Genomic DNA, 25,317 nt, shown 5'->3' with positions numbered 1-25,317 from the left:
ACTCCCGGCAGCTGTGTTGACCTCAACAAATCAAGCTTGTCAACATCACAGTATGGCCTGGGGGGAGAGGTCGATGAAATCTCACTTCCTGGTGGCACTCAGAGGAAGGACAGCAGGTTACCAAGAAGAGACTTGATACCCTATGAGCATATACAGGGGGAGGTAATCCCCCTCAGGAACAGTCATAGGGGAGGGGAATAAGGGGAAAATGGGAAGGAGGGAAGAACTGGAGGACACAAGGGATGGGATAACCATTGAGATGTAACAAGAATAAATTAATAATAAAAAATTAAAAAAAAAAAAAAGAAATCTCACTTCCAATTGATGAGCTATCCTCAACTTAATGGCTGCTGGGAAGGGGGAGTTATTTTTCTCAGTGTTGTTACCCATGGGAAAGTGACCCATGCTTCAGTAAAGCAGGCCCCATTCCTGCTCACAGAGCAACCCTAATTAAATTCAGTGGCTCGTTTAACAAAGCATGAAAGTAAAAGGGGATCCTTATTGTAAAGAGAGAGTCCGACGGGCACGAGAGGAGGTTAGGAGAGGATGACAGGGAGGGTATGACCAAACTATACCATATGTGTGTATGAAATTGTCAAAGAATAAACAAATAAGGAAATAAAAAGAAAATCACTAAAGCAGTCAGAATTCTGGATTTCATTAATACAAGCCAGCATCTCCGCGTAGGCTTCTATATTCAGATTCGTCCCTACTCTTTCTTCTAACTTATATTTGCCTTGCTCCAGGAGGTCCACCTAGAGCTCACACCAGCAATGGTGGCCAGCAAACAAGCCATCAATAAATATTTGTTGAATGGTGAGTGTTACTTGTTTCTTTCTGTTTAAGGACCCACCTTCCTCACTTCCACAAAGTTCCTAGGCAAAGTAACATGGCTGTGGTGCTGTGGCATCAAGTCCACACATGCTTGTTGGGTAGGGAAAAGAACAAGTGTTTGTATTTGCGTATTGTACCTACTGGGGAATGAAGACATATATATTACTTATTTTAAAAGACTTGCAGCATGAAATACTGGCACCATGTAACCAGGAACTGAGAGAGAGATTTAGAGAGAGAGAGAGAGAGAGAGAGAGAGAGAGAGAGAGAGATTTAGAGAGAGAGAAAGAGAGAGAGAAGAGAGAATAGTAAAACACCAAGGAAGCAAAAAAATTAAAATAAGTTTATCCTTTCTCCCAGCTGTATTTTTTACTTTGTTGTTTTTTCTCTCAGTTCCTCCCACATCCCATGTTAATGCACTCAGTAACAGAAGAGAATCTTGCTCAGGACACATTATCACCTGCTCTTTAAGTCTGGTAGATAGTACCTCAGTGATCCAGCAAGATTAGAAATCACCCTGAAATCCTTTTGTATTATTATGCAACAAACACGCTTTCCATACAGGAAGTCAGCTCTCTTGCAACCTCCATCTGTAGCTGTGTTTATTTATTTTTTTTTTTTCATAGTGCAGTTTCCTTTCTGTGTGGTGGAGACTCTGAATTTTTTTTTTTTTTTTTTTTTTTTTTTTTAATCCTTTAGAGTTGGAGGTGGGGGATGGGGTGGGCAGGACAGCTAGCCAAAAAATACAAATGAAAATAAAAATAAAAATAAAAAAATGCTGAGGGTGTTAAAGAAAAGAGGTATTAGATCAGATAGTGTATTAGCCAGTGACTTAAGAGGGCGCGAACAAAGTAATGTTAGTCCGTTGGTTTGCTTACCCCTAGGATCTGGCTGAACAAAAAGGAGTAGATGGGTGTGATGGCCCCGTTAACTGCTGCACTCACAGCTCCTACCAGCGTGTAGTGCCATTCAGGAAGGTTGAATTTCAGAATCCTTCTAACTGGGGCAGGTTCTACCTCTTCCACAAGCCCGTCCTTGTCCTTAGGGAAAGAGAGGGTTACCTTAGTCACTCAAACATATGCACGCCCTTTGGTGCACATAGGGTTAAGAATCGCAGGCTGGGTGGTCATGGGTGACTTGGTTCGGACTGCTCACTAAATGGTGGGTTGGTAGTGCTCATCATGGCGACGTATGGACTAACTCTCGAGCCGTAATGGTCGTGTTGTCTCTTTGAAAACAAGTCCTCATTTAAAAAAGTAACTTTGCGAAGTGTGTTTATGCATTAAAAATGAGGGCGAGTTTTGAGGTACACACATCAAGCAATGTTCTCTAAAGTAGCAATTGGTGGAAGCTCTGGGACAGGCCAGAGTAGCAGAGGGGAGACATGTTTAACTCGGTGATCACGCATCTGTGTTAACAAGGCTTCCTGTAATGAGTGCTCACAAGCCAGCAACACCGATCTGCATTTCTAAATTGTACACTTCCCCCGACAGAGAATGAAAATTCATCAGGATTTTCCCATTATGATCATTTTAGTTGGTATTGAAATATCACAGCTTGTAACTTGTTCATCTCCTTGAGGGTAAGCATTATGTATAAAATCTTGTAGCTTTATTTTTTATCTTTTTGTCTATTGATTCGGTGATTTGTTAAACTTAATACTCACCCTGAGAAAGGATTCTAGGTGTCTTATACAGATTTGTATTGGTTTTTAAAAACTTTTTCTACTAAAACATTATTTAAAATATCTATGCAAAATTGACTACAATGATTAATGGATATTCTTTTTTTTTTTTTTTTTTTTTTTACTAGTACAAGTTAATTTATCCTACAGATAGTTAAATATCAGGAATAGAAAATAGCACAAAGCTTGAAAATTTTTCCTTCTCTTACAAAGTCAAGGGCCACATTACCAGTTCAATTTAAAGGAAGTCTGGAGTGACAGTCATCTCATTATAGTTGCCCCTGGAGCTGATAATGAATTTGTCATCATCTTCCTTCCGAGCGCTCTCTTGGCTACCTTCAACACCTGCGCTTTGTCACTGCTACTCAAGCAGTAAATCCTTCTGCTCAGTCCTTTCATCTCAACTTACTAACTCAGGCCATCAGTGCCACAGAGCAGGGTGCTCAAGAAAGGATCAGAGCAGCAGGCAGAGGAAAAAGGGAGTTCTTGGGAGAGCCTTGTCTGGCCACCCGCAGAATATATGGGCCAATATAAGGGCTATTTCATTAAAATGATGGAGTTGCATCCATCTATCCTATTTTTGCACATAAGACAATAACGACCTTTGTTCAGATCATTGAGGTGTTTTTTGTTTGTTTGTTTGCTTGCTTGCTTGAGAATATTTGTCTGGCATTCAACCCATCTGCCACTAGAGAGAAGACAGGCTCGCAGAGCCTGTGAGCCCTCTCCTATAACACAGTTTACTTCAAGGTAATGTTAGCTAGCCCCCTTCGCATCTCCTTGTGGGAACTGGGAATTGAGCTGGGGAACCAGTGTAGAGATGAGATGACACACTGCGGGTACTGCCAGTGCTTTGAGTAGCTCGGTATTTATCTCGGACTCAGGTGGATTCTGCCCTCACCCTCGGCATTTTGTCAGACTAACTAGATGGCTTTCACTATGGCAAAATTGATCTTTGTAGGTTCAGATCTGGACAGTCACAGACACATAAATGTCATGCTAACATTCTCTGAATTCTGCGTGTTCCCTAATAACGCTGTTATCCCATAAGGTGGTTACTTCATTCATAGCCTGACAAGATGGAATCTTTCTCAGTTTTCTTATGGCAAAGTGTCTGTAACCTTAAACAATGAGATATTTAAACGCAATATGAAATATTTTTTGCCATGTAGTTTTCATATCAAAATATATTAATAAACAAAGATAGTTAACTTGAATAATTTTGGCATCTTCCACTAAAGAAGAAAAAAATTGACCTTAAAGAAAGTTATATCCTACTGTCCTAAAGCATCTTGAGTGGTTTAGAAAGCCTGTCCTCAGATAACAGATTACGTTATTAGATTTTATTTGTTCTATCTAAATGAACAACAGAAGAATTATATATACTATATTACGTGTATACATATGTCATATACATATGTATCTGTGTCTTATTTTTGCATATAACATATATACATGCATGCAATATAATGTTGTATGTTATATGTAATATATAAATATGTATAATATAAATGTACCTTATATGCATACAAAGTATGTGTATGCATGTATTTTATATACATAAAACAACTGAAGTCATACTAAAAAACCCACAGTGGTCTCCTACCTTTTATGTAGATGGTTTTATACTTGACAGGATTTTCCTAGGTTTGTTTTTGTTTTTGTTTTTTCTTTGATTCCCCTGTGTGGACCAGTGGAAGATCAAACTTCCTACTGGAGTTTTGTATCCTTCTTTCTATACTTTCTCTCATCTGTTTCTCTATTCTAAATATGAGTCTCCAATCTGGATAATAACTTTAGGATTTAATGATAAAATGGTACATAAGACCAAAAAAAAAAAAAAAAAAAACCAAGATTTTCCAGATGAGTCAACAAGGATAGCCATTTTTTATGAGTCCCTGTCTCTGTCTTATCTCTTATATCTCTCAGGTAGGACTAAGTCCACAAGTCAGCTGTGATGACACTACAAGATTCTAATATATCGCATCCTGACTCGATTCATATATATCCTCTCTCTCTCTCTCTCTCTCTACCTCCCTCCTTCTCTCTCTCTCTCTCTCTCCCTCCCTCCTTCTCTCTCTCTCTCTCTCTCTCTCTCTCTCTCTCTCTCTCTCTCTCTCTCTCTCCCTCTCTCTCTCTCTCTTTCTTTCTCTCTCTGTCTCGCTCCTCTCGTTTTACTGGAAAAGATTCATAATATTAGAGACTGAAATTTCCACTGTGTAGATAGCCCTTAATCCTTTAATCTTAAACTTGCCCTGATCAGGATATTTACTCTCTGATCCCGTTCATGGAAGCTAAAAAACACAGCTCGGAGAAGGAGAACCAGTTTAGCTCTGTCACTAGCTGACTCTTTGGGAGTCAGACTTCTAACAAGCCTCAGCCCTTCTCAGTGTTCTGTAAATACCCCAAGAGACCACAAGGTGGAGGTAATTGCTTTGTGGAAGTAGACCGTTCAGCAACACAACGGTTTCCCATACCACAGATGATGAGGCCTGCCTTCTCCATCATAATGGGAAAGAGCAAGACTTCTGTTTGGCCTTGTAGACTTAGTGAAGTGGTAAAATACTTTGAAATACTAAAACCAAGCCACACCTTCTCATACAGTGCTCCTTAGGATTCAAAGTATATTACTCAAAAAAAAAAAAGAGTAGGAAATGGAAATTCCATTACATTATAATTGTTTCCTTTAAATTTTTCTTCAAATCAAAAGGACTCAGATACAGTCACTGTATACACAAGAAGTATCAGGAAATGCACAGATCATTTCCTTTTGGAGCTTGAACAACATAATTTCAGCGTCGTGACACATTTTTTTTTCTTGTTTTTCATTTTCATCTCCTTTACTGGAGAAAATATAAAAGGGTGTCTTTTAAAAGTTGTACTGGGAAATATCCAAATGATTTCGATTGTTTTATTCCCAGTGCAGTGAGCATATATGAAATAGTAAATTCTGGCACCAAACGAGGAGCTGCACCTTTAATGGCAAGACACAGAGGGAAATCATCCTTACAAATGCGTGTTCCCTCATTCTGATTCATTCTGAGAAAAGAAGGTTCTAAGATAATTATTGAAATGAATTTATTCAGCATTAAAAGCTCTATTCAGGGTCAAAAGAACAAAACAGTCAAGAGTCTTAATAGCCCATCTTTCACACGGTCTTAAGAGATATCATTCAAGAATTCACCCCAAATTTCTCCTTTGTGAGCCAGTGTTTGTAAGTATGCCTTAATGGATTCACAAGTTGGATTCTTATTGAAAGACATTTTGAAGTAACATCATGCATAATGGATGTACTTGTAATTAAAAATAGTTCTTGGCTTATTTGATTTGATACATAGAAGAGTTTGGGCTTCATCTTCATCACATAAACTATTTTTCATTCAGTTAAAACAAACAAAAGCCTCTTTTTTTTTTTTTTAATTGTCAGTGTGTCTTTATTACCAGGATCCTGATGATGTGGCTCTTAAAACATTATTGGTTTCCACTGTTGTTTATAAAAGTGCACTTGAATGTGCTGTCTACAATTCTAGATATTAGGTTACTTTGATGGAGGACAATCCTGGGGTAAGGGGCATCTGTGAAAGACTCAGCGAATGTAAAGCAATAAACAAAAGCCTCCTGAAGTCCTACAGGAGACAAGGCACTGAGCAAAGCACCTGTGGTGACTCAACACAGATGTGATGGGTCAGGAAGTCCAAGAAGCCTAAAATGTAGTGAGAAGAGAGAGTATGGCTTCAAAACCTTAGAGTTCCATGAAGGAGTTCCAATAAAGGGTGCGTAGGAGATCAAAAGTGAGCACACCAAGGCTGGGAGACTTGGGGTTTGATATATGGTCCCTTATAAAAAAGATAATATCCACAATACCAGAATAGCCACATTCTCAGAGTGTGCCTCTGAAATTTAAAACCTGTGACAATTTGCATAAGGTCTAGTCTTATCAAATAGCTTCACCAATTAAGAGGAAATTTTAAAATTTGAGAAAAAACTATTTTGGGTATTATCTAAAACTTTAAATAGTTACATGCATTCAAACAAATGATTTGCTATGCACATTTAAGAAACATATTTCCTCTGTTTATTATGACTATTCATATGAAAATTGATAGCTACCCTTAACAATTCCATTTAATTTAATAAGTGTTCTTCGAAGTAATTAACTAATAAATCTGTGTTATTTGCAGAGTGGGGTGTGTAAAATATGGAGTTTTCACTAGGTCCTAATGGTCCCCTATTTGGTCTGACTTAGTAAGGCATTACTCTACACCTAAAAAGCATAAATACCTAAAGACAAAAAGAGGCACCTGGGAAGAATTTCTTCCATGCCCCAACCCCCAACCCAGGGTGTCTGACCTTGCTGTCTTCGTAAGCAGATTTGTGATCAGCAATAGCCAGTGGAGATTCGTGTGCCAGAAGAGAAATCTGAGACTTGGAGCGTTGCCGGATGGAAGCTCTGGGTAAAACAAACAAACAAACAAATAACACCGAGACAGGACAGGCAAGCAATAGACTCAGCTGGCGTCCCAGTTTACATCACATATCAAATCAACAGAAATGGTTAGTGGGTCACATGACAGCTAGGGCAGGGAGCTTCCTGTTAGGTTTGATGCCATTTATCTTGGGTCAGAATTAACTGGATTTCACTTGAACCCAAGCTCTGTTACTACTGGATCCAGATTCAGTGTGTAACCAGGAAGGGAGCAAAGTTTCCCATCGACTTATTGAAAACAGCTCCGGACTCCAATGTGCTCAGAGGCCACAGGTTTCTGCCAGCTGTTACCATGGCAAAGGTGATGGTTTAGCACTTGCACAGCCTTCTAGTTCAGGGCTTAGTCTCTAGTCTCTTTTTGTGTCTGTGTCTCTAGGTCTCTCTGTGCCTTTCTCTCCCTCTCTTTCTCTCTCTCTCTCTCTCTCTCTCTCTCTCTCTCTCTCTCTCTCTCTCTCTCTTTTTTCACCCTCTTCCTGTCCTTCTCCCCTTTAGGGTGACATCACCTGGATACAAGTGAAATAACAGAAAGAAAAATAGGGTCCCTAGTGAGACTATCCCCAGGTTTTGTAGGTCAAGTGGTAACCAGGCCTAGGAGCTTACAAATTAGTTTTGTTGAGGCTCATCTTCAGGTTATGCACTGCCCACAGAAATGAGACAAACAACAGTCTTGTTGAAATATACTTTAGCTTAATGCATTTGTTTATTCAGCTGCATAACAAGCGTGCTAGGTTGCTATGGTATGTAAAACTCCAATGTTAGGTGCTAGTGGGAACGTAAAGACTAGCCAAATTGCTGACATCTTTCTCAAGGAATTTAAGCCCCACAGGAGAACAATGCATTCAGTCAAAGCTGGTGTAGAGAAAGTAGGGGTGGGTGCTATGCAGACATTTTCAATAATTAAAGCTGTGCTTTGAAGACTTCATTTGAAGTAGTACAATGTAAGGAGAGATGGTGGGGGTGAGGGGACCATGGCAATTGTTCTAACTCTAGACAGAATGGTTTCCATGTCCCATGTTATTCGTATGCAGGGGAAATTATACTAAAGCAAATGCCAAGATAGTGCCTGTCACCATCCAGACTTCCCAAGAAATCAGTAACATGTCAACTCCGTTATGCTAATCTCTTCCCAGCACTGTGTGAATGGCCTCCCTCTGAGTCACCCACATTCAACAGTATGCATTTACCGGAGCTCACCTCCCTTCTTTAACCTGGCACATTCAAAGCCTTGCCATACCTCATTATGATCAAAACCACAAACCCACTCCTGAAACCTGATCCCATGTCCCCAACCTAACCTCTGGGACACTGACTGGATTCCACACTCGGCATGGCACAGAGAGGACATGTATAGAGTTATTTCTGTGGGCTAGGTAACTAAAGCTGGGACATCATCAGAGTGTGAAGTACACCTGGAGATCGCAGGGTGATCATACAGTCTCATGGGGCGTGTGTTATGAGTGAGACTCAAAGCCGTAGGTATAACCAAACTCACAGCAACTGGCACCCAGGCAGGAGTATATGAGAAAGGAGAGAAGGTCAATACTGAATTGAGTACTCAACAGCCAGTTCTAGACGTATGGAGACCTCTCTCTGCATTCCTTCAGGTTTCTACTACCTTAACCTTGTACTTTTATTATTATTATCATTATTATTATCATTATTATTATTATTATTATTATTATTATTATTATTATTATTATTATTACTACTACTACTACTACTACTACTTTAAAAACCTGCATATTCATTTTGCTTTCTGGTTCTGTGCTTGTGCCTTCAACGCTTTCACAGTGATCTTCTACTCCTCAATAAGGAAAGGCTACTTGATCCTGTCATGGACACACTTGGCACACAGGGAACCACCGGAGGCTCTGCTGGCATACTTCTTTGTTTTAGACAATCTCATAGGACAGCCTACGACAGAACATTAAATACTGGACCATTCTGAGCGCCTCGAAGCACAGTCCCCGGAAGAGCAATCTTGTGCTTCTTAAATCTGCTGTTCTTCATTCCTCACGCAAACTCTTCCACCTCTCTACTGTACTGGAACACTGTTACAAGACCATGAGCAGCAAGTATGCTGGGCAAGGTCTAACCAAACTCATAGCAAGGCAGGAGCATATGAGAAAGGAGAAAACGTCAATATTGAATTGAGTACTCAACACCCAGTTCTAGATGTATGGAGACATCTGGATGTATGGCCCTCCGTCTGGCTTATCATGAACTCTGTGGTCAGAGTCCACCACAACACTTTTCAGAACTTATTCCGTACTCTCTTTAAGAAATCCTCACATAGTCAAAAGCTGTGTGTACCACTTTTCACTGCAAAAGAAAAACAGCTAATTTGGGGAATAAATGTTCTTTCTCTCTTTCTCAGCATTATTATTTAGAAAATTATTTTTTGTTGCCAATTATCTTGTTTTTGAACCTCAAAGATATTGTTGAGGAAAGTCCCAGCTATTATAAAGACCATAGCCTAAGAAACAAGATACAAATTAACATTTCATTTAGTCATTTTCTAGAAAAGAATCTTGTCAGCTCAAACAATGAGATGTTTTAAATAGAAGTCTTTATTCCAAGTTATAAATCTTTCTCTGCAGGAGGTTAATAGCTACTTGTGTGTGTAGATTGCTTTTCTGTATTTTTTAGTCCTAGTCATTAAAATGTAGAATTTGTGGGAAATGTAGCCAAATAAAAGACACTTGTGTGAAAATGGTTATTTGTTTCTCATCATAAACTACTTAGAACAGACAGAATTTTGTTGTTAAAAATAAATAAAATATGTACTTTCTTACTGTCATGACCACAAGATACATATTATCTTAATCCAATGACCAAGAGAGGCACCCACTCATTGTTTGTGCTCATGAAAGTAGTTTCTATCTCAAATTGTGACTCATGTATTTTAGTCATGATTAAACATTCTGCCATGATCAAACATAGTGCCACACGTCTATAAAATTTTGTCTAATAGTTATGATAATTTAATATATCTTCTACTATATAGAGTAATTCAAAGCTATTGCTTTGTTTTCCAGCTCAATACAGCTAACACTTTTTAAAATTCTTTCTTTTTCTTCAGTAGATTTTTTCTAAAGAGAAAAAAAATAACAAAGTCTGAGAATTTAGTTCTATAAAGATAAGACATGTTAGTATAAAAAAATCTATGTATATTTGAAATAAATGCAAATATTTTTAGTAAATTATTCTTTGAAATATTAGCAATAAATAAAATAATTTTGGCTATGTGAAGTTATTATCAGACTGCTCTACTTTAAGCAATGTTAATTCCTTTTCAGGAAGCAAGCAGCCATCTTGAAAGAGCAAGTCTTTGAGTCTTTGCTCTGAGCACAGTCTTACATTTAATGCCTTGGAAATGTTAAGGCCAATGGTGGAGAGATACATCAACTGTGACGTATTGTTTTCTGACTGAAGGAGAAAAGTCTTAACAATATTTTCATGGACACAGACAAATATTTCTGGGCAGAATTCCTAAACTTTTAACACCAAAAAACTTTTTTAGTAAAATTTTTATAAACCAACATAAAAGATGATGATTTGCAGTCTCACTAATAACACACTCCAAAATATGTTTTGAAAGTGAATAGTTATAGATATAACACGGGAAAATAAATATCACAGTGGGTGCACCCTCTTTAAAAAGCATAAACATGTACTTTATTCCACCCAGTTAAGAAATGATTTGAGAGCCTAGAAAGGTGGCTTAGTGGTTAAGATCTGCTCTTCCAAAGGACCTGGGTTCAATTCCCAGCACTCACTTAGCAGCTCACAATTGTTTGTAACTCTAGTTCCAAGGAATCTGATACTCTCACACCAATGCACACAAAATAAAATTAAATAAAGAAATGATTTGAGTCTAAATGCATTGTTCTGGGAGCAGAAGTGTTAGTAATTTAACTGCTTCTCAAGAAGGACAAAGAACAGAGCTAAATGGGTGAGGATGGCCTTCATATAAGAGTTTTTCCAGACAATAGTTAAGTTTGGTGGCGAAAGATTAGGTGCCTGGCAGTTTGTTTGTTTGTTTGGTTGGTTGGTTGGTTATTTGTTTCTAATTGTTTATGTGCTTTCTCCTAAGATAGGGCCTCATATTGTAGTCCAAGCTAGCCTTGAGCATGTAATCTTCCTACCTCAGCCTCCCAAGTATACGGGTATGAATCGCAGTACCAAGTTAACACAGTTTTTAAAATCCCTATTCTAGGGGGCTGGAAAGATGGCTCAGTGGGTAAGAGCACTGGCTGATCTCCAAATTTCAATCCCCAGCACCCACAATGTGGCTCACAACCATTCCGTAACTCCAGTCCTGGGGGATACAGTTCCCTCTTCTGGCCTCTGTAGGCAGCAGGCAAACACATGATGTACAGAAATACATGCAGGCAAAACAGCCATATGCATAAAATTGAAATTAAAACATAATAAAATAAAAATCTCTATTCTAAATTCAATAACAGGAGAGCCTTCCAGACATGGCCCTCCTCTCAACAGATTGAAAAGACCACGTTAAATAAATGGACATACTCTGATACCATAAGACCTGAAGTCTGCCACGTGGCTTCCTTTTTGGACCTAAGATATTGCCTAAGCATCACAAGAGTCGAAGGCTCCTGAAAATATCAAAAAACTTCAAAATCAATGGCTTGTGCTTACCTTAAACTCTCCCGGTAGCTCCCTCTGGTAAAACTTCTCTCAAGTGTGCCACCCTCGGTTGCGTCTTTTCCTATTTAACACAACATGAGCCATGCCTTAGAGCACAGAAGAAGCCTCATTTATATAGAATAATTTTCTGTGTGCCTAGAAGGCAATTACTGCATTTGGATACTCAAAGACCCAGTTAACTTGTTGCAATAAATAAAACTTGAAACTTGTCCAACACATTCTAACAATATGTGTGTGTGTGTGTGTATCTAATATATATATGTGTGTGTGTGTGTGTGTGTGTGTGTGTGTGTGTGTGTATCTAATATATATATATATATAATCTCAAAATTCTCAGTAAGACTGACATGTGAAATGTGTGCTTGCTGTTCTTTCTACAAACATAAGAATCTTTGAGTGTGAGTTTTTAAAAATTAATGAAAACCCACTAGAGTTCACACACACACACACACACACACACACACACTGGTGCAACTAGCAAACTTTCAAAATTTATGTAGATTTCATGTGTTAAATATATGCAATAGTTACACCTAATGCTGTTCATGAGTCCATAATTCATGCAACAATAAGGACTATAAAATGCCTGACTCATCTAGGAAGCTTGTCCTACTTAAAAAAATTATAAAATTGAAAGCAAAAGTCCTTGGGTTTAGCTCTGTGGCTTGATCAGATAATTTAGCCTTCTGTGTTTTATTTATTTTCCTTATCAACCTCATAATGACTGCAGGGCCTTGAGAGAATAAGCAATACATATTCACAAGCATATAAATTCACCATATAAATAGCACTATATATGTTAATTATTTAGTATAATATACAGGTCAAAGGGAAAAGATACTTACCCTTTACTCCCATTTCTTTGTGGGCTTCATCTCCTTGGCTTTGTAGGGTGACAAGCATGAAGTAGACACCTTTTCTCTCTAATAGCTCTTCGTGGGTGCCTTTTTCCACAGCTGCTCCATGTTCAAAACCAATGATCATATTTGCAGCTCTGACTGTTGATAGGCGATGGGAAACTGAGATGATTGTGTGCTCATGTTGAATCTGTAATAAGACGTGGTAGACATGTCTTACAAGACAGAACCAACACCAACCTTCACACCATCCCTGAGTCCACAAGGAAGTCAGTTTTGGACCCTAGGAAGATCCTTAAACAGGCTGTGCATATATCAGAAATAGCCAACGATTTCTTGTGGCCGCTCTCTCCTTGATAGGCCTGTAAAGTGAACTGGCTTTCCACAAACCTTATTCAATGCTCCTTGTACTCTGGCTTCACTCTCATTGTCCAGTGCTGAGGTAGCCATGTCCAAAAGTAGGATCTTGGGATTCCGTATGAGGGCTCGAGCAATGGCCACCCTTTGTTTCTGACCACCACTCATCTGGCCTCCTCCTTCTCCAACAAGGGTGTCAAATTGCTACGAATCATAGGAAGAAGAATTTCTGATAGTGATCCAGTATCCCTTCTAACTTTTCTCAGTGTGAATTTATACAGGTCCAAGTTTTAATAAAAGAAATACCCCTCTCTGAAATGAATTAACCAATCAATATTTGCATGTGAGATAATTAATGCGTGAACTACATGAATGCTTCTTTTTAGTTCACTTCAAATAAAAATTTGCAACCAAAGTAAGAATTAATTAATCTTGAAAACCCATCTCAGGGGACAACATCACAAATCACAATCTTGTCTCCTTTCTCCTGCTGAACACAAGGCAAAACACGATGTTATAGCTGCCTTTGTATTGTCATTGGAAGATCAAACCAGTTTTATTTATAAAGATCAAACTCCTTGCTGTCACAGCAAGTCCTGACTGAGTATCCCACAGAACTAAGTCCACACTAAAATTTAACAATGGAGTATTAGAAGCCAACTTCTTAGTATCGGCCAATACAGGTTGAACTCCTTCCTGCAGATAAAGCATGGTGCTGAAATTCTACAGGGCGTGGTGACACATGTCTTTAATCCTAGCACTCAGGAGGCAGAGGCAGGCAGATCTCTGTGAGTTTGGGGCCAACCTGGTCTACAGAGAAAGTCCAGGATAGCCAAGGCTACACAGAAAAACTCTGTCTTAAAAGAAAAGAAAAAAGAAAAAAAAGAAAGAAAGAAAGGGAAGAGAGAAACAAAGACAGAGACAGAGAGTCTATAGATAGTGTCTCATGTAGGACTCATAGAATCCCAGGAGGCAAGCACTACTATTTGTCTTAATGGTAACAAGGAAATTCCAAACATAAAGGGTTACACTAACCTGATGGAAGCTCATAAAGCTAGAAGGTGGAGAAGCTGGTTTGATGGAGGTGGTGTAAAGGGTGCTGGAGAGGTAAATTCATTAGACTATAGCATCCTCATAGTGACAATGCTACTCAAAAAAGGTGATTTAGAAGCTTTGGTGGTTTGAATGAAAATGGCCTCCATAATCTCGTAGGGAGTTGCCACTATTTGAAAGGATTAGGATGTATGGCCTTGTTGGACTAGGTGTGGCTTTATTGGAGGTGTTACTGGAGGAGGAGGGTGGGCTTTGAGGTGTCAGGAGCTCACACCAGGCCCAGTGAGTGGCTCTCTATCTTCCCACTGCTTGTAGATCCATATGTGTAACTCTCAGCCACCTCTTCAGTACCACGTGCCACCATGTTTCCCGCCATGAACAGAATGGGCTAAACCTTTGAACTGTAAGCCAGCCCCAATTAAATGCTTGCCCTTTAGAGAGTTGCTGTGGCCATGGTGTCTCTCCAGAGCAGTAAAGCCCTAACTAAGACAGAGGGTGAATGGGATATATCCAAGGTCAGTGTCTCTGGAACTTGACCCCCTGCTGTGACTTTGCTGTTTATATATATATTGTATAATTTGGTGCAGTTACTGACCTCACAGAACATCATTCTTTATCTGCAGATGACCCCAATAGTAGGTGCTACCTGACAAAGTGGTTGTGAGGGTTGAATAAGCTTATATACGTGAAATGCCAGCACAAGCCCTGCAATGTATTAAAAGCCATGCACATGCCATTAGTAATTGTCTTGTGACTTCGAGACCATTATGGCAAACACAGTGAATGTAATATAGAGCTAGTATGTGTAGACACGGTGATCATTGATCATACAGGATGAAGGCGTAATGAGGAACTCCTGAATTTGTGAGACCCAGGTCTAAGAGCACAGTAGCTAAGCTGTGTAAGCACAGGCAAACCAAAGCATAAGGACAGTAGTAGTTACGATTTAGATCTAAAATGCTCCCTGCAACAGCTAATGTTAGTTGCCAGCTTGATGGGCTTGAAACCACCTAGGAGACACACCTTTGGGTACATTTTAAGAACACTTCTGGAAATGGTAATCTGTGACGAGGAGATCCGCCCATGTGGATAACCACTGTCCCATGGGCTAGGATGAAACAAAACAAAACAAAGCAAACAAACAAACAAAAAACCCAAAGAAAAAGCAAGTGTAGCACCAACATTCATCTCTCTCAGCTTTCTGCCCACAAACAAGTGTGACCAGTTGTGTCACTCTCTTGCCACCACACCAAATAAGTCCTTTCTTTCTGAAGTTGCTTCTTATCAAGTATCTGGTCACCACCTTGTGGCATTATTGGGAGCCAGTAGAACCTTTGTGGAAGGAAGTTGGCCCACTGAGTCGGGGTGGGGCCTGGGGGGATGTTCTCCCCTGAAAGAGACATCTGGGACTCTGCTTTTTCCTCTGTCTGTTTGCTTCCTGGCTTCTGAAAGGTGAGCTGTTATGCTCTGCTACGTACACCCACACTATGATGTTCTATCTTGCCATGAGCAAAGGAGACAGCTAACCTTTAAATGGAGCGTCTGAAACCATAGGCCCGAATAAATTTTCCTCCTTCTAACTATGTTGTGTGTTTTACCATAGTAACTGAAAGGTGATTAACAAGCAAGAAAACATCTCTTGAGCATTACTTCATGACAATATTGCAAAGATTTCAACATGTTCTTAATCACTAGACAAACAAATTATATCTACACCGAAAGGATCTTAAAAAAAAAAATAGATCTCCACTTTGGTAAATGTTAACCATATAAACAATACATTTTTATATAAAAAGAAATATTTCCAGGCATAAATCTAGAGCACACCATTAACAATTTAAAGACTAAGGATTCAAACTAATGACAAGGGCGAATTCTTCCTTTGACGACTTCTGTGCCCCCCTTGGATTGTAAGTAGGGTACCTGTGGCAGGGCCATAATGAAGTTGTAGGCATTGGCCTCCTTGGCAGCTTGGACTATGTCTTCCATTGTCGCATCTTCTCTGCCATAACGAATATTCTCTGCGATAGTGGTTGAGAACAGAACTGGCTCCTGTTCTACTATGCCAATTTGATCCCTCAGCCACCGGATGTTAAGAGAGCGAATGTCATGGCCATCCAGTGTCACCTGGAGAGCAGAAGAGCATCACACAGTTTGGAGCCCTTCGTGCTTCTGAATCATGTTGTTAGCTGATACTTGGCCACAGAGAAGAATAACCAGGGACTAGCAAGACCACAATAGAAGCAAGCCCACAGAAATGTGGCTGCTTGTGCAAGGATGTGTCAGTGTGCAATTGAAATTGAGTTTGGTTGCACAGAAACTCACTGTAGAAACACAGGTGATATAAAAGTCACTTGATTTCTCACTGCTAACCTCCAGAATTTTTTTCTGGAGAGTAAGTGGTTGTTCACCATACTCTGAATACCTTTATTATCTTTGGCTTGTTTCCAAAAAGAGACTTCAAAAGATACAATGAAAGTATAGGCAATAGCCCCTGTCTTGTAATGTGTGCCTTATAGTAAATCTTGCTTTCAAATCGGATTCATCAAATAACACTTTGCTCCTCAAAGCAGTTGAAACTATAAACCTGAACAAACTAACAAAAGCACTATAGGACAATTTAAAATATTAAATTAAAAAATTCAATTTGATAACATCACTGCTTACATTCCCTCACCCCCACAAGTTGAGAAGTTTCTGGAAGATACACACCATGCCTTCAGTGGGGTCATAGAATCTCTGAATGAGCTGTAGGGCTGTGCTCTTCCCAGACCCACTGGAGCCTACCACAGCTGTCATTTTCCCCGGTTTGATGACCATGCTGAGATTATTTAAAATCTGAAGAGGAAAGAACATTTTTTTTAAAGTTTCATGATGTCACTGAGCACTATCCCCAAGCAATTAGACCATACATAGGATGCTTTGTGAGAATTTGTATAGGGTATCCATGCCTCCTGCAGAAGTGTATGTGTGTGTGTGTGTGTGTGTGTGTGTGTGTTTACTTATGCCTCATGGCACTGTCTATATACATCCATCAATCAACAACAAAAGAAGACTGTCTGGAAACAGGTTTTGCCATTAGCATGTTGCTTAGTAGCAATAAAATGATAATTTACCCTGGTAAATAAGCAAGGGTCACCTTTAAAATTATGCCTCAAAATCTAATTTAAAATGCATCTGACATATTAGCATACTTTGAGGAGTCAATCTCAATTAGTAAAATAAGGAGCTCCTGTAACTCACAAATGTAATGATAATTTATAGACCAAGGATCAGAAGCAAACCAATTTGCAGATGATATGTTTGAATGGTCTCTGGGTATATTACTTGAATAACTTTGCCTAATAAATGTGTGTGTTATGTTTCTAGATCTAAAACTCTGTGAAGGGCAAAGACTAAATGCTGGTAGGTGAAGTTAAGATTTATTTCTGTGACTATAGCAGAAATATTATTAATAAAGAGAAAACAGAGATGCTAAGTTCTGAATGAAAACAAGCATTGTTTCAAAGCCAGCTCATTCGACAAAGAAGATGGGAGTTTCCTATAGAGTGGAGTTACTGCTAACATTCTTGCTCTGTAGGCCCCAGAACACAGGGTATTTCCCTCACTGTGTGACCTGGACCATTGCTAAGCACCAATACATGAGAGCATCCTGTAAGGACTAATACAGCTAGAGGCCTAGGGAGCCAACAGATAGGAAGCAAAGCCACTCACAGCTGCTAGCTCTGCCAGTCATACCCCCTCCCTCGCTGTGCTCCACCTTCGGTGGCTTCTGAGGAGGTGGAGATTGGAAGCTGAACTCCTTGATTGCTTTGATTTGTCTTACCATGTGCCTAGAATGGCAGGATCTGCCACTCACTTCAACAAGCGGATCGCATGGCTGACTTAGCCTGAGCCTTGTGCTAGACTGTGTTCCAACGAGAGGAAGGGATTCACACATCATAGCCATGACTTAGAAAGGCATTGTGTCCCTAAGTTGGCACGATACCGAGGGGCACTTCCAGGGAACCACACTTCAGTCCTCTGTTCCTGGAAACTGAGTCAGTACTCAGAAAACAGTATGAAGTCTGAGAACGAGCTTCTCAAGAATAAGACATCAAGCAAAAGGTGAGCACTCACCTTCACTTCTGGTCTAGAAGGATAGTGGAAGGTCACATTGTGGAATTCAATTTCACCCTTGATTCGGTCCAGCTTGTAACCCTCTTCTGACATGCAGTCAATGGTGGGTTGCTGGAGTGCAATACAAAGAGATAGTGACCGTTCAGGCCACATGCGTTCTGTGTCCATCATAGTAGTTAACTCACAAAGTCACACTGGGGCTCGGTGGTTAAGAGCACTTGCTGCTCTTGAAAAGGACCCTGGTTCAATTCTCAGCACCCCCACGGTAAGCAGTTCCCAATCCATCCATCACCCCATTTCCAGGGATCTGAATTCTCTTTTGACTTCCACAGGCACTAAGCATGCATGCGGTGCACATACATACATGTAGGCAAAATATGCAGAAAAATAAAATGAATAAGTCTAATAAAAAATTTTTAAAGCAGAACTCTTTCTGGGCAAAATACTGCACAGATATACTGTAGATAAATTGCTTCCATATTCCATATTTACAACAGTGAGATTATCAGTCACTGCTTTTGAGATTATTGAGTTATTATATTACTATATTATTATTGAATGTGACAGTGATAGAATAAGTTTTATTTATCCAATTACTATTATGTATTGAATTATTACTGTAAGCTTATATATTATTATACAATATGGTAAAGCATTGTTTATTGAAACATAATACACAATTTTAATATAGTTAACATTTATTATAATGTACTATATTATACACATTTATACTACTATTTATATTACTGAGATGATGGGAGGCAAAGTATAAAGTGTTTTAATGTACCTCCTGCATTAACATTGTTGTTATGTTCCAGTTAGATAGGGAGGAACCTCTGAGACTGTTTCTTGCCCAGGGTAATACAGTTGGTCAGCTAGGCTGGGCTAGGTAGTTACTCTATGTTAGGCACCCAATGCAGATGATGAGTAAAATTAAGCGTCCACAAAATGGTCTCAAATATCACCAGCTTCCAACTGTAATAGGAAGAGTAATAGGAAATCATGACCATAGGCCTATCAGAGGATATCCTGCCATCTATTGTCTTTTTTTTTAAGTGTCTAATAGGGATAGTAAGATGAAAATGTAAATGCCTTAATTTTCCATTGTTTTCCCAGGGATCCTTTGCAGTCATCACTTTATCCGAGACTGCAATAGTCCTAAGAAGAAGATAGCACTACAAAAGGTCAAAGGGCTTGAGAGACGGCTCAGTGGTTACAAGTACACATTTGCTCTTCAGAGGACCCAAGTTCAGTTCCCAGCTCCTACAATGGGAGACTCACAACCACTTTTAATTCCAACTCCAGGGACTCTAACATTTTGACCTGCATAGATGTGCACAAGCAGACAAACATATATGTGTGTGTGTGTATGCATATATGTATGTATATATATATATCTACACATACAATAAAAACAACAAAATAAATCTGTTTCTAAAGGAAAATATCGATATATTCCAGGTTGTGGAAGACGCAACACAAAACAGCTCCTCAGGTAGATGACAACCTCATTGTTTGCCAAAAAATAATCATAGTTCAGGTGGCCCATGGCTCTTGGTTCAGGGTGCTTTCTCAAGGGGAGAAGACAGCAGAGTGCCATCGTGTCCCTTCTGTCCTTGGTCTGTGGTTACCAGACAGGGTTTTCAATGTACTTCCATAAGTTAACCAGCAGTATCCACCAGGGCTACCAAAGTCCTTGAAAAGATTACAAAGACTTCCTGCCAGAAGAACATCCAGGCTCATGGACATGATATCAAACCTTTTCTCGTTCCTCCAGCCTTTGCCCTGGTTCACTTTGGTCATTGACACTGGACTTTCTTAACTCCCTGAGTTCACTAAGCTCTTTCCCAAGCAAGAAGCTTCTCAACCAGGAATTCCTTGTTTGGTTCTTCCCAGTAACCCCATTTAAAGATTCCTCCCCGCCCCCCCCCCCCGCCACGAGCCAGCCATAATACTTTGTTCTATTTTATATTTTATATTGGATTTATCACTATCTGATGTTATCTTTAAATGTTTATTTTTTTTTTCTGTGTGTGGTGGCACACACCTTTAACCCCAACACACATACAAGCCAGAGGCAGGTGGATCTTAGGGCCAGCTCTGTGTAGTGAGAAGCGACCAACCGAGACAACATGGCGAGACCCTGTCTTAAACAAACTGTTCACGTCTTTGCAGGCATTTCCCAGCATGAGTATGAGAGCAAGAGCATAACCTGTTGTGCCTCACAGGCTGGTTTCCAGCTCTCAGAGCCCATCCAGGACACACCCCACTTTTTTTTTTTTTTTTTTCATTTTACGTACCCTGTTTATTGTTTGAAAAATACTGGCAGCAGCTGAACGCCCAGTGGCAAAGAACTCCAAGGAAGAAGACGCATGGCCAATATTTATAGCTGCTAGTATGACACAGAGAAAAATCTGAAATTTAAACCAAACAAAACAAAGTAGTTTTCACACATCTTTTTTTTCCAGTTTGTAAATAATGACATTTACCATTTAGAGCATCCTTGTGAATTCTTGAGATTTCTTAGAAATAGTTTAAAGTTAAGTAATTTATGTTTTTTAAATATGTAGAATATATATATATATATATATATATATATATATATATAGCTTTATAAAGTATCTTTCCATAGTTGTAATTTAAAAAATACCTTTTCTTCTACAGAGGATAAGAAGTAAGTGGTGCCAACAGGCAGACAAGAGCAATTCTTGTCTAAATTCTTTTTTAAAAACTGCCTTCTCAGGCTGAAGAGATGGCTCAGAAGTTAAAAGCACTTGGCTGGTCTTCCAAAGGTCCTGAGTTCAATTCCCAGCAACCACATGGTGGCTTGCAACCATCTATAATGAGATCTGGTGTCTCTCCTGGTGTGCACGCGTACATACAGGCAAAACACTGTATACATAATAATAAATAAATCTTAAAAAGAGACCACTCTCTCCAGAGACCCTCCCCCCTTCAGCAAAGGTAGTCTTCCTGTGTCCTAGATCCAAAAACCAGCAAATACATTCTATAAAAGCCTACTAGTAAAGAGCTCAGGTTCTCCAGGCCATATGGGTTCTGAACCCATGTGTACATCCACCATATAGTACACAGAGCAATATGTAAATAAATGACCATGGCTAGGCCCCAATAAAGTGTATTTATAACAAACAGATTTATAAGGAATGTATTTGGACCAATAGTTATCTTACTGAGTTGTTGGATTATTCAACTGAAGACTAGGGGTCAAAGCTTTGCTTAGTCTGGCTTTGTAAGTTCTTGCCTCAGGCAATTTTCTCTATGGAGCCATAAGTGAGAGAAGACAGACACGTGCCCATTATTATTCAGTAGACAACACACATCCCAGGTAAGAAGTTTTCACCAGAAATGTCATAGCTTTAGGCTCGTGCACAGGAAGGTAAGAAGACAGACCATAGTGAGCAGACGATGCACAGGACACCCATCTAGAGAATTGGCATCCATGACCCTTACAAGACAGATCTGCAGGAAGGAAACTGGCTAATGGGCTAATTGAGGCCTGAGCTCAAGTCGTACTCTATGGCACTTAGCATGCATTCTTAACCTCATGGGTGCCTCTCATTTGTGTAGTGGCAGAATCATGACACCAATCACAGTGAAGTTATGCATATTATTCATGGTAATTACATTAAACACCTCACTCAGCACCTGATGCCTGATATAAACTGAGTGAATATTATTTTCTACTGTTGTTATTCTTTACTATTGAAACCTGAAGTTTAGATGAAAAACCAAAACTTCACCCTCATCCAGCTCCTCTTCACCTTAGCCTAATAGAGCAGAGAGCAAGTTTTTGTCTGTATACAAGTGATACTAATTAAGGTAATCTATGTGTACTGCTTCTCATTTACACCCAATATAGACATAATAATTTTGTGAACAACAAAATGTACTAGACTAACCTGATTGTTAATTGGTTTAGTGACTTAAAATATTGAACTCAACTCAAGAGTCCTCAGCTTTCATGTTTGCTGTGTATATAGTCAAGAATAATTCTCTCTCTCTTCTTCTCTCTGTCTCTGTCTCTCTCTGTCTCTCTGTCTCTGTTTCTCTCTCTCTCTCACATGCACACACACACACTCACACACACACAGGAGAGAGTCTCATTAAAGAAAATCTTTACAGAGGCACATATTAAGGCAAGGTATAAGCAGAGCATCATAGGAAGAAATTGAGAATAATAATTGTTTATTAAAATATTAAAGACATACAGTATGCTGTGTACATAAATAGTAAATACTTTGGGAAAATTTACCTGGTATGTTCAACCAACATTGCCAACATCAAAGTTCATACAATCAAGTTACAAAACAAAACAAAAAAATCCCCCTCAAAAATCTCAATATGTTAAGTAAGTTTAGAAACTTTGTTGGGCCACCTTCATAGCTTCCTTTGCCTACTTGTAACATATGTGTGGCTGGCTGATAGATGATAGATGATCTTGTGGTCAAATGACCAATAAATTTAAAAATGAGAACCATAAAACTAGAAACTAGTTGCTGTAGTGGTTAAATGAGAATGGCCCTAACAACTCATAGATTTGCTTACTCCCCAATTTGTGGAACTATTTGGGAAGGACTAGAAGGTGTGGCCTTGTTGGAGGAGGTGTGTCACTGGGCGTTGGCTTTGAGGTTTCAAAACCCTATGCTATTTCCAAGTTGGTGTTCTGTTTCTCAGTCTCTCTGTCTCTCTGTCTCTCTCTGTGTCTCTGTCTCTGTCTCTCTCTGTCTCTGTCTCTCTCTCTTTCTCTCTCTTTCTCTCTCTGTTCCTGCTCTAGTAACAATGACAGTCATGGACTCAATCTCTGAAACTGAAATCCCCAACAAACTCACTCTTCTATAAGTTGCCTTAGTCATGCTGCCTCTCCACAGCAATAGAAAAGTAACTAAGACAGTTACAAAGGCATTCTAGTTTGATTACCTGTTGTTGTGACAGATACCATGACCAAAAGCAATCTGAGGTAGAAAGGGTTTACTTGGCTGACAAGTCACAGTCTATTGTTGAGGGAAGCTGAGACAGAACCCTGGAGACAAGAACTGAAGCAAAAACCACAGAGAAATGCACTTAGCTGGCCTTCCTACACAGCCCAAGCCCACCTGCCTAAGGATGGCACCACCCGCAGTGGGCTGGGCTTCCAACATCAGTTAGCAATGAAAACCATGCCCTATACACATGGCCACAGGCCAATCTGATGAAGGTAATTTCTCAACTGGGCATCCATCTTCAGGTATGTAGAGTTGAACTGAAGCCATGACACACAGGGACTTTTACTCAGAGCTTGTAGTTGAAGTTGTGCATCATTTAATTTTCAATTTACCACTGAACTTTTGTTCAGAGGAATTCCTCTCTCTTCTCATAGCCACAGAATAAAAACAATTTTGCTCAGTGTCTATTTTACAGAGTGAAGAGCCAAAGCTAAGTCCAGCTACTGGTACCTTTGATGGGTAACTGTATAGTATAAAGCTTTTAAATTATTTTAGCTACATTCATTTGTTTGTTTATTGGGAGTTGCATGTGTGCCACAATGCAGGTGTGGAGGTCAGAGAAGGACCTGCCTGAGTCAGTTACCTCCTGCCTCAGAAATCCTGGGGACTAAACTCAGGGCATTGTGCTTTGCAGAAAGAGCCTTTACCCATGGTGCCATCTCACCAGCCCAAATGACTAAAGCTTTGAGAAACAATTAGACCAATTAGTAGAAAGAACTTTATAGTCAGATAGCAGACCTGCAACACTTTAACTTTCTCAACATGCAAAAGTCAATCTAAGTTGCAGGAAGAATGGCAAATGATGATAATATTAACAATTTCCATACTAGTATTCAAAGTTTACATAACAGTTGAACAAGTGTTATCACATTCGGGTTGCTTTTGGTTTTCTTTTTTTAAAGATTTATTTCTTTATTATATATATGGTGCTCTGCCTGCATGTACACCTATATGCCAGAAGAAGGCACTAGATCTTATTTAGATGGTTGTGATCCACCATGTGGTTGCTGGAAGTTGACCTCAGAACCTCTGGAAGAGCAGCCAATGCTCTTAACCTCTGAGCCATCTCTCCAGCTCCCACATTCAGTATTTTAAAATGAAGTTCAAATCTATGCCAGCTGTCTATTCTTTAAACACAAAGACAATTTTACAGTGTTCTCTTGCTTCATTAGCTTGCTCAGAATAACAGGTACTGGATGGTCATTCTTATTGCCATACAAAGACTCTCGTTTCCCCTAGAGGTGTGTGTCTGTAATAACCAGTGAAATTTGAATGATAGATTTTCATGTAGTGAACTCCTGGCACTTTTCATTGTTCAACTAAAGTGCCTGTTCCATCAAGAATCTGTGTTCAAACATTTTATTTAAAAGTCTATGAAGCTATTTCCAGCATGGCAACAAATGGAAAGAAAAAGCTTTGGAGGGGGCCAGGCCTTGTAGACCCTACTGTCTGAGGACAGAAAGAGGTAAAGACAAGCACAAGTGGACACAAAGCTTCCCAAGACGTGGTGCCCTAAGGCAAAGAGGGCAGAGACTGTAGTGAGAACTCAAGACTAGATGCACATGCAAGACTAGGTGAGTATGCAAGGCTTGGTGGGGAAAGTGCAGGCAGCCAGCTGCCACCTTCTGAGGTGGTAAACTAAGGAAGAAAGGCTTCGGAAGAGGCAAGAAGAACATTCTTTCCTGTCTTAGACATACTATTTACTGTCAGGGTTCCCTGTTCTCTGTGTTATGGTTCGTGTCACTGTTTCTTTACGCATTTTATGTGATTGCTTATTTACTCCTTATCTTTCCCAATGGGATAAAAAAGAACCACTTTTTTGTTCTTGTTTTGTCCATTGTGTTTTGGATGGATCTGGCACAGAGCAAACGTTTGGCGAATGCTTGTGGAGCGAATACCTGAGAGGGCACTGCAAACCAAAGTCACTATAACATTCATGATGACATCATATTCCACAAATGACTCATGAGATGTGCTCATGTCACTCAGTTAAAGATGTTACTCACTTGACATATCAATAATCCATCATGTATCCCAAATACAGTTCTTAGGCACATATCTCGTACTATTGCTCACTTCAGTTTGATGACCTGTTCATCTTTAGCTGAGAGATCAATGACTTCCAATTTTCATGGAGGGCCACCACTGTACAGCTTTAAAAATCTTTAGCTAACTGGAAATCATTTATTTACTTGTTGGTCTCATCAGCCTATATGTTCAGCCTTTCTTCACTAAAATGTCCTAATAGTG

The 25,317-nt window shown here is 39.5% G+C and overlaps 1 protein-coding gene across 1 annotated transcript in view; it reads right to left on the bottom strand.

The window, feature by feature from the left end:
* The window catches only part of Abcb11 (ATP binding cassette subfamily B member 11), a 69,771-nt gene that overhangs the window by 25,195 nt on the left and 19,259 nt on the right, over positions 1 to 25,317 (bottom strand). Inside the window, exons 11-19 of the mRNA XM_051166401.1 lie at positions 20,365 to 20,478; positions 18,065 to 18,175; positions 16,658 to 16,783; positions 15,869 to 16,072; positions 12,926 to 13,096; positions 12,524 to 12,725; positions 11,670 to 11,739; positions 6,869 to 6,968; positions 1,713 to 1,874 (exon numbers count right to left, since the gene is read on the bottom strand). Of these exons, the coding sequence (XP_051022358.1) occupies positions 1,713 to 1,874; positions 6,869 to 6,968; positions 11,670 to 11,739; positions 12,524 to 12,725; positions 12,926 to 13,096; positions 15,869 to 16,072; positions 16,658 to 16,783; positions 18,065 to 18,175; positions 20,365 to 20,478 (1,260 nt within the window). The remainder of the gene's footprint in view (positions 1 to 1,712; positions 1,875 to 6,868; positions 6,969 to 11,669; positions 11,740 to 12,523; positions 12,726 to 12,925; positions 13,097 to 15,868; positions 16,073 to 16,657; positions 16,784 to 18,064; positions 18,176 to 20,364; positions 20,479 to 25,317) is intronic.

This window comes from Acomys russatus, chromosome 24 (genome assembly GCF_903995435.1).
Source record: "Acomys russatus chromosome 24, mAcoRus1.1, whole genome shotgun sequence".
NCBI classification, from domain to species: Eukaryota; Metazoa; Chordata; class Mammalia; order Rodentia; family Muridae; genus Acomys; species Acomys russatus.
The sequence above is the reverse complement of the archived record's forward strand: the minus strand, read 5'-3'. Positions and strand labels throughout refer to the sequence as shown.